The sequence below is a fragment of the Acipenser ruthenus genome, chromosome 56 (assembly GCF_902713425.1).
Source record: "Acipenser ruthenus chromosome 56, fAciRut3.2 maternal haplotype, whole genome shotgun sequence".
Lineage (NCBI taxonomy): Eukaryota > Metazoa > Chordata > Actinopteri > Acipenseriformes > Acipenseridae > Acipenser > Acipenser ruthenus.
Genome location: NC_081244.1, coordinates 4,475,184 through 4,488,782, shown reverse-complemented (window position 1 = coordinate 4,488,782; position 13,599 = coordinate 4,475,184). Strand labels below are relative to the sequence as shown.

The 13,599-nt window shown below is 42.7% G+C and overlaps 1 protein-coding gene across 2 annotated transcripts in view; it reads right to left on the bottom strand.

Moving 5' to 3' along the window:
* The window catches only part of LOC117404345 (ubiquitin-like modifier-activating enzyme 1), a 35,571-nt gene that overhangs the window by 9,982 nt on the left and 11,990 nt on the right, over window positions 1-13,599 (bottom strand). For both annotated transcript variants that reach the window (XM_034007197.3, XM_034007198.3), the window contains exons 3-17: window positions 13,507-13,565; window positions 10,205-10,373; window positions 9,272-9,406; window positions 8,731-8,837; window positions 7,724-7,814; window positions 7,108-7,240; window positions 6,647-6,744; window positions 6,086-6,232; window positions 4,924-5,100; window positions 4,143-4,250; window positions 3,624-3,704; window positions 1,820-1,975; window positions 1,245-1,410; window positions 314-510; window positions 128-192 (exon numbers count right to left, since the gene is read on the bottom strand). In XM_034007197.3, the coding sequence (XP_033863088.3) occupies window positions 128-192; window positions 314-510; window positions 1,245-1,410; window positions 1,820-1,975; window positions 3,624-3,704; window positions 4,143-4,250; window positions 4,924-5,100; window positions 6,086-6,232; window positions 6,647-6,744; window positions 7,108-7,240; window positions 7,724-7,814; window positions 8,731-8,837; window positions 9,272-9,406; window positions 10,205-10,373; window positions 13,507-13,565 (1,889 nt within the window). The remainder of the gene's footprint in view (window positions 1-127; window positions 193-313; window positions 511-1,244; window positions 1,411-1,819; window positions 1,976-3,623; window positions 3,705-4,142; window positions 4,251-4,923; window positions 5,101-6,085; window positions 6,233-6,646; window positions 6,745-7,107; window positions 7,241-7,723; window positions 7,815-8,730; window positions 8,838-9,271; window positions 9,407-10,204; window positions 10,374-13,506; window positions 13,566-13,599) is intronic.

Here is a 13,599-nt window from a genome sequence, read left to right as displayed (position 1 = left end):
AATGTAAAGAAGAAAATCAGAGTGAAACTGAAGTGCTGGGCGCTGTGTGTGAACTGAAAGGCAGGGAGGTTGTAGCAGTAAGGGCTGTTGTATTGAAAGGCAGGGTACAGCCCTAAGGGATACTCACGTGAGGTACTGCATTGCATTCTCTGCCGGCTGCTTGAAGAGACCTTCAAACTCGTCACGGGCCCACTGCACAGGGACAAGACAAGACAGTTAGTGTGTGGCAGGGGGAGTGAGTGTGTGCGTGTCTCTCACCTGCAGGGTGTGCTCAATGGCATTGAGGAAATCAGTGCGTGTCTCGCTCGCTCACCTGCAGGGTGTGCTCGATGGCGTTGGGGAAGTTCTTCAGGGTGCAGATGGGGATTGATTTCTCCGGGGGGTCCTGGCTGGAGCTGTAGGACTCTGTCAGGAAGGGGATGACCACCTGCACGTTCCCTTTGGTCCCCAGAGTTCCAGACTCCAGCAGGGGTTTGCGGTAATACACACAGCGCCGGTCCATATACATCCCTGCAGAGAGAGGGAGGAGAGGATTACTACATAGAACACAACGTGCATCGCGTCACACACCGTTTCCCTTGCAAACTGGACCAGTGTTGGAAAGCACAGGGCGTTGTGGAACAATGTATTACAGAGCAATCTGAAGCAGCACCTGAAACGTCACTATTTAGCAGCTTGAGTTACATGCGAAAGCTAATTTGAACTGGTTTACTTATAGCTGTCAAAATACTTTTTAAACAGTGGGGGCAACAGTAGCTGTGGTGTTGTTTCTTCATCATCAATCATTATCATCATCATCATTATTATTATTATTAAGAAACCCCACACAGATCTGTTTCCACTTCAGGAATGGAAATAAGACATCTACTGCCAGCAAAACCACACAATTCAAAGTGGCTTTCATTTCTACTTCTGATCTAGCCTGGGTTACACAGGTGTATGCAGGGATGGAAATAATTCAGTTCCAGGTTTTATTATAAGCTTGACCAGGCGCAGTGTATAGGCAACAACCTCTGTTGAGTCTTACTAGACTCACAGTGAAACCAGGAACAGATCAAACTGCTATGCAATGGGAGTCATTTCCATCCATGTACTTGCCAATTTAGAAACTGTTGCTATATGTATTTGATTTCTATCAGATATGTCATAACTGGCGGACGCTAGGGTGCAACGACACACTAACGTTACAATACAATCGACATCATGATACGCAGATCATGATACATAGGAAGGTCATGACTCACTGGCGTCCACATTGTCCAGCGCGTTGGTCACTCCGTCCAGCCCCTCAAAGAAGTCATCATCGTAGACTCTCTCGGTGTCGGGACCGACCCGGTTCTGGTGGCTTGTGATTCGGATCTCAGGGTTCATCTGCTTTACTGCAGCCGCCGCGGTGTCAGACTTCATCTTCTACAAGAGTGAGAAGAAGAGGGTTAACACAGTGCAGTCTCAAGTCTTCGAGTTTAGTGAATGACCAAGTCATAAGAATGAGCTGCGAAGACAGAACTGAATTTATTTAGTTGACAAACCCTAACCAACACCAAGTACAGAAACCAGGACACAGTTGGAAATGAAGTGGAGATAGACCTAGGACAGAGGGAAAAGGAGACACTTACACAAGAGTGGTGATGGGACAGAATGGGCTATCAAGGGTTACCTAGCCATGCTGTTGAATCATCGAGATCCTTAAGGACCCAACTTGACCAAGTTTTCAGATCAATCAGCACTGATGGGCCGAATGGCCTCCTCTCGCTCATGGGTTTCTTTATTTTTAGTAAGCCTGGGGAATGGAGTGGGGTTTAAATCAAGGAGCCCTTACCGTCACGTCCCAGGGTCTGAACAGGAACTGTCTGTTGAGGTTTGACTTCTCAATGGTGTCCATGTCCGTCACGATCACCTCCCCACCCTCGCCACTCGCCAGACCAATCAGAGCAAAGTTCTTCAGCAGCTCGCAGCCAATCGCGCCGGCCCCCACCTAGAGACACACACGAGACAGAAAAAAAAAACGAGCTTGTGTTTAAATATTCGAAATTGAAACAAACCCTCTTTCATTGTGGATTAAGCCTTTGAAAAAGACAGTTTATTTAAAATAAACTCCCCGGCACTGCCTGCCCATTATCTAGTAAAGCGAGGTTAAACACTATTCTGTACAGTAGATGGGGGTTTATTGATTTCAGACCTCATTTCAGGCATTTGTTTCCTTTGCATCTTTACGTTATATGAATGATGACACATTTAAAACAGTCTTCTCACTGTAAAAGGCTGAAGCCCCTGTCGCACCAGAAATGATAACGATAACCATAAATCGTTTATGGAGCGGTCACACCAGAACGAAAACAGCTTAAATGTTAACTAGCATCCGATTTGCTATTCCCCTCCTGACGACCAGTGAATCAGTTTTGAAAATGGTTTTGAGTACGTGCCCTCTGTGTATTCGATGTAATCAAAAGGTGTCCCGTCTTGGATCCAGAGCAGGTCGATAAGCTTGTATTCCTGGCAAACATGTAAATAAATTGTGCACATTGAAGAAAACTTGCTATATAGTTTCCGTTTCTTTGGAGTTTCAAAATGAACTGTTAACCCTTTGCGGTCTTATGTCAGACCTGGTCAGACATTGGAAATTTCACTTTCCGGTCCAATGTCGGACACTGTCCGACATCATCAAAAAGACGCAAAAAACAGGTCTCTAGTCGTTTTATCTCCGGAAAAAGCCGAGAAAACCATTCAATGGCCGAGTGAGACAATAGGAGCCGAGAGAAGCCGGGAGGGGGGGGGGGGGGGGGGAAGGGGGCGTATCTCATGAATACAGATAGCCCTGGCATGACATAGATAACACAGACATAAACAAACAAGATAGCTGCTTCTGCATCCAGCGCTCAAAGAATATCACAGACATTTGAAGAGCTTTTTTGAGATGTTATAGCAATAAAATGACGACTTGGATCGCATTATTGAGGAGTTTGGTGATAAAATGAGTGATCAGGAGATGATTTATCGGTATGCACTACCCCCAGCTGGGATTGAACCCACGACCCTCCGGTCAAGAGTACAGAGCCCTAACCACTACTCCACACTGCTGCCCTATGAAGAGATATGTGAAAAAAACAGCGAACGAGGGGTGGAGCGGGGCTTGAGATGCAGTACTGAGTGTCCTGTTGATATGTAGTGCCTTTTAAACCTGTTTTACTGTGAAAAAAAATAAACTTTTAAACAGTGCGTCTAAAATAAAAACTGCGCGTGAGAAAATATATTGGACCCGACGCGCTGAATAAATGGACTGTTAAGGGTTAAACCTGGGAATACTGCTTAAGTTGTTTTTTTTTGCAATGTATTTTCAAACCAGGCTGCGTGCTCCGTCTGGGTTTCCTGATCGGTGACCACAGCTAGGCGATGCAAGTATAAATCAGTGGTGCACACAGCTGATAAAATATTTAATGCCGGTACTTCAACACCATGCGCAAAGCTATATTACAGTTATATAGGGCAGTACAATCTACTTTTTGAACAATTATATTTTTGTGTGCCCAATTAATCAATTGCTATTTGGAGGCTTAACTGAGAGCCCTAGTATGTTCCCCATTTCAGCCACACTTGATGGTCAAACAGGAATGACAATATATTACCAGAAAGTAGCGCTGCTTGGACAGTTTCTCCTGCAACTTGGACCCAAACACAGCGATCTGACCATCGTAGCGGCAGTTTCTCTGTGTGAGAGAAAGAGAGCGATGTCAAAACAAGACGACACACATTTACATCAGAGCCTCTGTACCGCACTAACATAAAACCCTGTACACAACTACAGCAGCTACCCAACATGGTGTTTATATAAACTTAATCTAGTGCATTGGCACTGCCTGCTGTGTGCTGGGCAGAGCCTCACTATACCACGCTACATAACACTAATATAAAACCCTGTACAGAACTACTGCAGCTACCTAACATGGTATGTATACACTCCTAATCTACACAGCTGGCGGAATCAGACTACATACCAGAACTACAGCAACCCAGCATATGCAGTTCTAATCTAGTGTCTTACACTGGCATTGCCTGCAGTACTGTCCCATACGCACTATGAACTCCAGCAAGCCTGTGCTAAGTCACAGTGCAGCTGGCAGGCTGCAGGGCTCGTGTATACTCACTGGTGCACACTCCTCCTCTGACAGCATGACTCCCTCCTCTTCAGAGAGACACTCCAGAGCATCGAAGTACAACCACTGCATTATAGGCATGAACTTCCCTGTGCAGGCCTGCATTGGAGACACAGAGAGAGGAGATGAACACCATTACACTTCAGCCTAGAAGACAGCAGAAAAACCAGATGTGTGCAAAACAAGACATATAAAAAGAATCAATCGTAAAGTAGCTTCAATTATTACTGACTTGGTTCAGCAGCTGCTCTTCAGTTCTAAACATTACATGCGTCTTTGATTTATTAAGTCAGCAGCGCCATCAAGTGCACAAGCAGTGTACTGCCAGCAAAATTACACAATTCAATATGGCTGTCTTCTACTTCTGATCTAGCCTGGGTTACACAGGAGGGATGGAAATAAGACTGGTTTCACCCATTCCAGTTTTTACCCCCACAGTGTTTAGTCAAGTCTTTAACTCCTGTTTTTTAAATAGGAGGCAAAAAAAAACAGTTACTTTTACAAATTAACCAAGTTATACATTTCAAGTACTCTTCAGCACTCACAATTCATTTTCATTTTGTAACACTTTTTTTTTTTTCTCCTTTCAAAAAAACAGGAGTGAATTTAACTGAAATTATGGCCCAGTCTTTTCTAGCATTAAAAGCTTTGAATGGGATTCTCCACAGTCATACTGGGAATCTCAGTGAGACATACCGGACTCAAGAGCCATGCGCGGGACTGGTCTAAACCGTTACCAAGTGTAGCGTGACCCCCTGATTGGGGCTCCTACCTTCATGACCTCCTGCGCGGCAAGTCCTCCGATGAAGGCGTTGACAGGGGCCAGGTCTCCCATTGCCAGGTACGCCAGCTTCTTCAGCAGGCCCTCATCCAGCTGCTCCTGTTTGGCGGAGCCTGTGAGAGACTCATTGAGAGACTTGCAGAGGGAGACAAACTCCTCAGCGTCTGACTGCAGAGAAAGAAAGAAGATAGCATCAATATTATTATTTGTTTATTTAGCAGACGCCTTTATCCAAGGCGACTTACAGAGACTAGGGTGTGTGAACTATGCATCAGCTGAAGAGTCACTTACAGCTACGTCTCACCCCAAAGACGGAGCACAAGGAGGTTAAGTGACTTGCTCAGGGTCACACAATGAGTCAGTGGCTGAGGTAGGATTTGAACCAGGGACCTCCTGGTTACAAGCCCTTTTCTTTAACCACAGGACCACACAGCCTCTTTATACCAGCCACAAACATCACAAGACAGTCTGTGTTACTGTAATGCAAGACAGTGTGCCCGGAGTTTGAACAGGTAAATCTGCTTCGAATGAACTAAAGCCTGAGTAAATGTACAAATCACACCCACACCTTCTGGCACTTCCTAGGTCACCTGGGGGGTGAAATTGTCCCCACCCCTTCGCTGGCTTCTTTCCTGTCATTAACCAATTAGCTGCTTGCCCTATTGACTGCTTTCAGCCAGTAACATGACCCAGAAGACACAGAGGTAAAGCAGTGACGTTCCTGGAAGGCAAGCCAAGTAAACTAGGAACTTAGCGTAGTACCGTATGTCTAAAAATGAAAATCAGACCCATGTAGCTAATGCACGAGTAAAATGGGCGAGACCTTTCAGAATAATGTGTAACCTACCCAACGATTTCTACATTTAAAATGCACTGAGCACTATAAATGTATGTGTGCGCAATTTTACAGCACAGCACTGTCAGCTCAGTGACTATCGCAGCTCTGGGAGTATCAGCACAGCCCTGTCAGCTCAGTGACTATCGCAGCTCTGGGTTTGAGAGTATCAGCACAGCCCTGTCAGCTCAGTGACTATCGCAGCTCTGGGTTTGAGAGTATCAGCACAGCCCTGTCAGCTCAGTGACTATCGCAGCTCTGGGTTTGAGAGTATCAGCACAGCCCTGTCAGCTCAGTGACTATCGCAGCTCTGGTTACCTGGCTCCATGGCTTGGGGACACGGCCGTGCTGTTTCTGGTACTGGTGCAGGGCCTGGAAGCCCAGGTGCAGCTGACCTGGTCGCTCGAACTTAGCAAAGTCTGTCAGGACAAGCTCTGGCTCAGCCAGAGAGGCAGAGAGAGATTTCTGGAAGAAAGAACATCGAAAATCACTCCAGAGTAAAATAAAAAATGACTTTCTATCAGATTTGGAACAATAATCCTGCGTTTGAGAGTCATTTACACCTAAAGATCAGTGCCACTGCTATACAAATGTCCCTCTCTCTTCCTGCAGAAGCTATCTGTGAAAGATATGCAGGGGGAGAGTTAAGTGCCATGTAAATTAACTGGGCAACTTTTTTATACATTTGGGCATCAGAATAGGACTAATTCCGTGCTCACACTATTGTGGGAGACAACAGGGTACGGTTTTATTTTAAAAGTGTGATTAAAAGTCGCACTCAATAGCAGTTAAAAGGCGATTGTCATGGTTTTAGTGTTATTTTGCTCTTTATATGCAACCCCCAGCAATGAAGGTGTTACGGGAGGAGCGAAGACTTACGAAGGAAATCTTCTTGGGCATCTTGACCTGCGAAACGATCCCACCTCGAACATAATCCGAGAAAGAGCTGGTGTCGCAGATACTGAATGTGTAGGGGCCTGGCGAGAAAGAGGGGGGCAGGTATTAGGGAGCTAACCAGCATGCTACATCAGCACTGGTTAAAGGAGTGCTAGTCAGAATCTAGAAAATTCTGTATCTTCCCTCTCATTAGCACTGGCAACATCACTGGCCTCCCTTAAAAGGTGTGGTGTGCTAACCAGCTTTAAAATCCATTCACTTGCCTCTTATTAGCTTTACTAACATGATCACTGGCCCCCCTTTTAAAAGGAGCAAACCAAGGCTTTAAAATCCATTCTCTTGCTTTTTAGTAGCTTTATTAACAAGACCCCTGCCCCTCTTTAAAGGAGTACTTGACCCATACTTGCTATTTTCCTCCCAGTCTCATTGGCTCGCTCTCTTACCCAGCACTTTGATCTCAACCGGTTCACAGTTGTTGAGTTCAGTCATGCCCTGGATCTCAGTAAAGGTGACGTAGTCTCCGCTCTCGAACCCGTGTCGCGCCTCGTCCAGACAGGTGATCACACCAGCACCGTCCTGGAACCAGCAACACCAGCGAGTTACACGTCAATCCATCAACAGGCACAACACTGCTCAATTACTGTTACTAGAATGCTTTTTAATACAGTTAGCATTTCCCTTCCTATTTGCCTGCAAGCATTACGAGTCGATCTGTGGATCATTTTTGTTTAAATTGTCCTTCTCTGAACTTGTCTGGAGGATCTTAAGTGCCGGGCACTGAACAGCCTTCCTCACACTGTTCAAGTCATGTGACAATAGGAGCATTTTAACAAGCCTGGCCTGCTCTACACAGATATAGATGGCAGAGTTGAAAGGTCACATGAATGAGGACAGCTGTTCAGCACCTGGTACTTCTCTTCCTCCAGACATGCTCAAAGTCAGAAAATAATTCTATATTGGAGCAACCCAGAACTACTCTGAATAATTAGACATCATAAAATGCTAAGGGAAATATAAAAGACAATTCTAAAGTTTGTATTTTAGAAGACTTGGAGTTACCTTTGTTATCATTGAGATCATCGCACTCAGAGGCTGCTCTCCATTCGGGTCCAACACAATCATCTCCTCTCCAAAATCACAGAACAGCTGGCTGAGGGGAGAGACACAGAGAGATGGGGTTTAGTGTGTTTCCACAGTGCAAACTAGGGTCCTCAATCATGTAACAATCACACAGCACCTGAAAACGGTAAAGATGTGTGCAGAAAATTGATCAGGTAACAGCCAATGCAATCCAAAATATCTATAGGGGTGTTTGAGTTTGGTGAAAAAAATCGAGGCACCTATCATTAAGGGTCTAAATTCACTATCGATGAATCGTGATGCTTTCTTTACATGTACAGAGATAGAGGTATGCATCGTTTGTATCACGATACAAGACCACTGCATAGCTCACTGTAGTTCACCAAGTGGTTCTTGAATGAAGAATAAGTGCGTTTTGTAGTTGGTATAAATACACTTTTCCTAACATTAAATTTTTGTTATCAATATGGGTCAACCATGAAATCACCATGTGCACTTATTTTGGATGATACAAGTAGCCCATCACATTTCTCATGCTACAGATCATATCAACATGTATTTCGTTAGTGCCTTTTTATAAGCCTAATCATCTTGTTCACCATGTAGAATGTGACAGACGAATGGACTTAAGGGTCCCCATTGTTTTACCTAAACGAGAAATAATTACTTTAAAATAATAAAAAAAAACATCAGAATCCCCAGCCACAGTGCAGATAAGCAAGCAATATATTTAAATAAATTATACAGGGTGCTTGACTTATAAACATCTGTATAAAAGCAGTTACATCAAATGTGTAAAAAACCAATTCACAGGAGCTGACACCGCCTGCACTGGTTGTTACCAAACAGACAAATCTGTGGTTTTCAGCAAAATTGTGCATCAAAACTGATTGGCATAATTTAGTGAACACTACTAATGCTCAAAACAGGCCCGACACGATTTTAGGTACAGGTCCCAATAAAGTGACCAGGCCATGCACACCCACCCAAAGAGCCCGCGAGTGTCTGCGATCACCAGCTTGATCCCTTTGCTGTGACAGACCTCTGCGATCTTTAACTGCTCCTCCAGAGAGGGGTTTGTCAGCACAACGACCTGGGAGAGGAGAGAGACGGGGTCAGAAAGGACCAGGCTGAATATATAGAACAGGTTACAAGCAGAGATCCATTTCCAAGTAATACTCTATGATTTAAAAGTTGAGACAGAAATTAAAATTAATCAAAACCTCAACACGGTAATAACACAAAACAAAGTTTCCCTCCTTTGCCCTTGTCTACATAGCTGTTGAGTACTAATCAATGACAATCTGACGAATCTGTCATGATCAAACCAATGAAACCCACTCATTATTGGCAATTATTTGTGTCGCCTGTCGTTTTTATCCGTTTCATCTATCTATTTCACTCTTCCGATTTCAGAAAGGAAAAGTTTGCCACCGAGTTTCCCGAACTGTATTTCTAAATGCAATGTGGGTGGTTCTTAAAGGCAAGGCTGGGTGCAGGGCTAGTGGGAGTCTCTGGCACTTGTACCTGGAACTGCTGCAGGTATTCCTCAGTGAGGGCTCCGGTGTAAGCAGAGACAGACACGTAGCTGTTCAACTCTGCCAGGCGGGGCTGGGTGGTCTCAGCGCGGTTCTTTCCTAGGTCCTCCTCACGCAGGTAGAACTGAACACAGAGAGTGAGAGACACGACAATAGGAAGAGGTGCATTAACTGCAAAATCAGAGGTGTTTGTGTCAGGTACCCACAGTCAAAGCCTGTCAGTAACATCCATCCACCCACTGCACTCAAAATATGATGTCAAAGTTGATGACCATGACGTACACCAACAGTATGTACAGAATAGTATAGAAGAAAAAATGGCTAGTTTAATAAAAACTGGACCTAGATGTCATTGGGGATTAGTAGCATATTAAAATGACATATTAAAATTTACGGTATGTGGAATAATGTAAGTGTGACACAGACAAAGACACCTCCATGTTAAGACCAAGTTTCATGACAATTGGAGAAGCGCTTTTGCAGCTATATTCCAGCAAGGGCAGCAGTGTGGAGTAGTGGTTAGGGCTCTGGACTCTTGACCGGAGGGTCGTGGGTTCATTCCCAGGTGGGGGACACTGCTGCTGTACCCTTGAGCAAGGGACCTTACTTAGATTGCTCCAGTAAAAACCCAACTGTATATATGGGTAATTGTATGTAAAAATAACGTGTAAAAAATAATGTAATTGTATGTAAAAATAATGCGATATCTTGTAACAATTGTAAGTTGCCCTGGATAAGGGCATCTACGAAGAAATAAAAAAATTAAAAATAATAAATATATGGAAAAATGTGAAGTGTGACACACACGCCTGCCTCCCCTACATCCTGGTTGTCTTAATTATTTATCCATAACTTAAAACTAGCACAGAAATGCACATTCTAGTGTGCGCTTCACAAAGCTGGAGGGGCTGCATTTCTGTACCTGTGAAGAGAGGTCCCTCCACTCAGCTGCTGCAGAGTCGTGGACGGTGACGGTCTTCACTCCCGCCAGAATAACGTTCTTGGCGATCTCCACTCCGAGCCCTCTCATCCCTGAGATCAGCACGTTGGAGTTCTGCATGCGCTTCATCGCCTCGTGGCCCAACACGTACCTGCAGAGCAAAGCAGCAAGACCCTTTACTGCTGGCCTCCGATCTGCCTTACTGGTGGTTTTTAAACAAATCAGTAAGCTTTGTTAATGTTCTCTTGTGTGTTTTGCGAATCATTGGAGCTAGTTTCATCAATGAAAATGTTTTAAGTCATACAGTTTTGCTGACTTGCGAGCATATACACAGGTATCACATGGCAGAGAGCATTTTTGAAATAGAACACATGTTGAAACGGTGGAATATAGAGGCACGTAGTCCGGTAGTAACAGTGTCAGCAACGTGATCAAAGCTTTTGACCTGCCAGGCTTAGAAGATGAGGATTAATGATGGTAATGGCGAACACAAAAATCTTATTTGGGGGTCGGCATGTGTAGAACATTTGAAACAAGTCAGCTACCCGCAGTAAAAAAATAATAATAAGAACCAAAAAACCCTGAATTAAATCACAAATAGTATTCTTTTACATGCATAATATATACTTAAATACTGTATATAGTAGACATGTATTTTGAGATCTGCAGTCTTGGGCAGCCTTTCAGTACTGAACATAACCAAATAAATAAATAAATAAAAATCCCACGTTTAATTATTTTGCGTTTTGTGGTTTGGTTTCATATAAAAAAAGCAGAGATCAATAAAAGACAGTTATACTTTTCTTTAATCTTGTCTAATTACGGCATTGCTTTTAAATTTTAGATAACAGGACTTGAACTTTTCCAAGGCACCAGTGCTAGCAGACTGAAAAATTCACTGTTCTCAGATATTTTATCGGCCCAATATAATGTTTGTTGATAATTCACTAAAAATGCAATGTGTTTAATAAACAAATGACAGCAAAAACAAATCAATCCTATACTAGCTCCTGTTCCATGACAGCACTATCTGTAACCATCTGACATCACCGACAGGAACGGCACCTGTTATTTCATCTTGCAGCTGCCTTTCTACCTCAGCAATAGTGCAGAAATACTCCTGCTTGTGTCATTCCTGTAAGTACTTCCTAGATTCAGCCCTTTCTGTTCATCAACCCTACCAGAGAATCAAATGAATTCCAAAATAATTCATCATTTGAACAAGATCTGCTATTTTATATTTGACACACTGACTGAGGATCTGTTAACCATTAACTTTTTTGTTCTTTTTTAAGCTTTAAAAAAAGTGTCAGTTCAAGATACATTTGATTCCAGTCATAGTAAATTCCAACGTTCACCAAAATTCACCATAAACACCAAATAAAAGTTTACTTTATATAACGTGGTTGCATTGTGGGTTACTATCAATAATTTCAAAGTCCAAAAATGTTAGAGAAAACATTTGAACAGCTCCGACAGTCTGGACTTCAGTCAAAAATCTTTGTCTGCCACCACCTGCATCAGAAGCCATGATTCCCAAACCAACAGCAGCAAATTATGATCACCTGAGCAGCCACTTGACTAATGATCAAATCTGATGTCTAAATGGGGGTAGCTACTTAAGGGGTGGTTGCAAAACGAACCTCAACAACTGTCACAATTTGTTGGCAGTATAAAAGGTACTCAACTTCGGACTGCGTACGCATGGTGTTATTTTTGTCATTTAAATGTCCAAAAAGTGATATGGCTATCAAAACGTTATCATGCAAAGGAATCAAATACATGCATGACATCTGAAATACACAGCACCCCTTCGGCTGTACAGAAGTGTTTCCTTTGAGTTTTTGATGAAAATTACGAATTCCAACATTACATTTTGAAAATATTCCAACATGAAAGGCTCATGTTCGTCATTGCAATCCTTTCGATATTGTGTTACAGTGTGGCCTGCCAGGTATCTAATGTAGACAAGCTCAGCCAAAGTGTCTTTGTAGTAAAAGCAGCCAGCGCCATCTTGAGCATTGCAGTGCCAGCAAAACTAAAAGGAAAGATCAGTATCTATTAGGGTTGCTAGATTGTGTTTAATTTAATAAAACATTTTAGAAATATATAGTTTAAAATAAAAACATTTTGAAAAGACACCGTGTAAGGGGGGTAGTATGCGTCTCCCTCGATGTGCGGTCTCGACAGCAGGAGAAAACCGGACATCTTGGGGGAAGTGCGTTAGCTGTAAGGGCTCTGAGCACTTTAAAATAAATAGCTTAAATTACCGTATATATGTCTACAAATAGGTCTTTTACATCAGCTTTTCTACTCTCCTTAAATGCAATTGATACTTGATAATCCATTCGTGTATCTCAATCACAACTGAGAAATGTGTTCATAGTAAAATTGGTTTCATTTATGCTTTTTTTTTCTTTATTTAAATACAGTTACTCGTTCTAACAATTGTAATAGTGTGTCCAGCAAAGCGCTTTCTTTTTCATTATAGCTTTATTAAATATTAGTCGCTTATTAACATGTTGCGATCTCGTTTGTGCGTGAAAAATGAAGGTTTGGCGTGTTTACAAGCCCATTAAGTTGTTTGACAGAAAAATGACTAAATTAAGTCATATATATAAATAAATGTAAAAAAACAGTGAAGCAATATGAAAACATAATAGCATCGGCGGTATGATAATGGTCTGTTTTGATTAAAGGGCGAGCATTAATTGCATTATTACAGAAATGTTATGCAGTCTAATTATTCAAACAGAGCTAAAACCCAAATCGCTAATTTATCCTACTAATTGTATAAGAGAGACAACCAGTTATGTTCAAACCAAACTGACTTTATTCCAAGCATCATGTTAATTCAAAGAATCAATATTCCGTTTCAAAGTTGAATCCAGTATCCTCCACAATTGAAATTGGTTTCAGGTCATTAGCGATCGTCTCAATCAACCGTGTTTTTTCAGCCTGAATTTTATCGCATTTCCTAACATTCTGCTTGCATGTCTGGGCCCCACCTCCGCCAAGCTAGATCCAGTTTCAGTAGAAGCAGACTAGTCACATGACCAAAAGCATGCTGGACCTATCCAATGACAATGATGCCACGTGACAAAGGTAGGCAGTACACATAAAAATAAATGAAAAAAAAACACTGAGTAGCCGTTATTTGCAGTCAGCCGCTTCTTTATTTGACTAAGTTTAAACGATTAAGCAAAATTAAAAATGTTTGACACTTTACTAACGTTTAAACTCCCCTAGTATCTATATGGTAATTAAGAAGGCCATATACTTACAGCTGTCGGGAATACAGTCCCTCATCAATCTCGGTCTCGCTCCCATTCTTAGCCATACCCTGGAATGAAAGAGATGGAGCGGCGTGAGAGGGG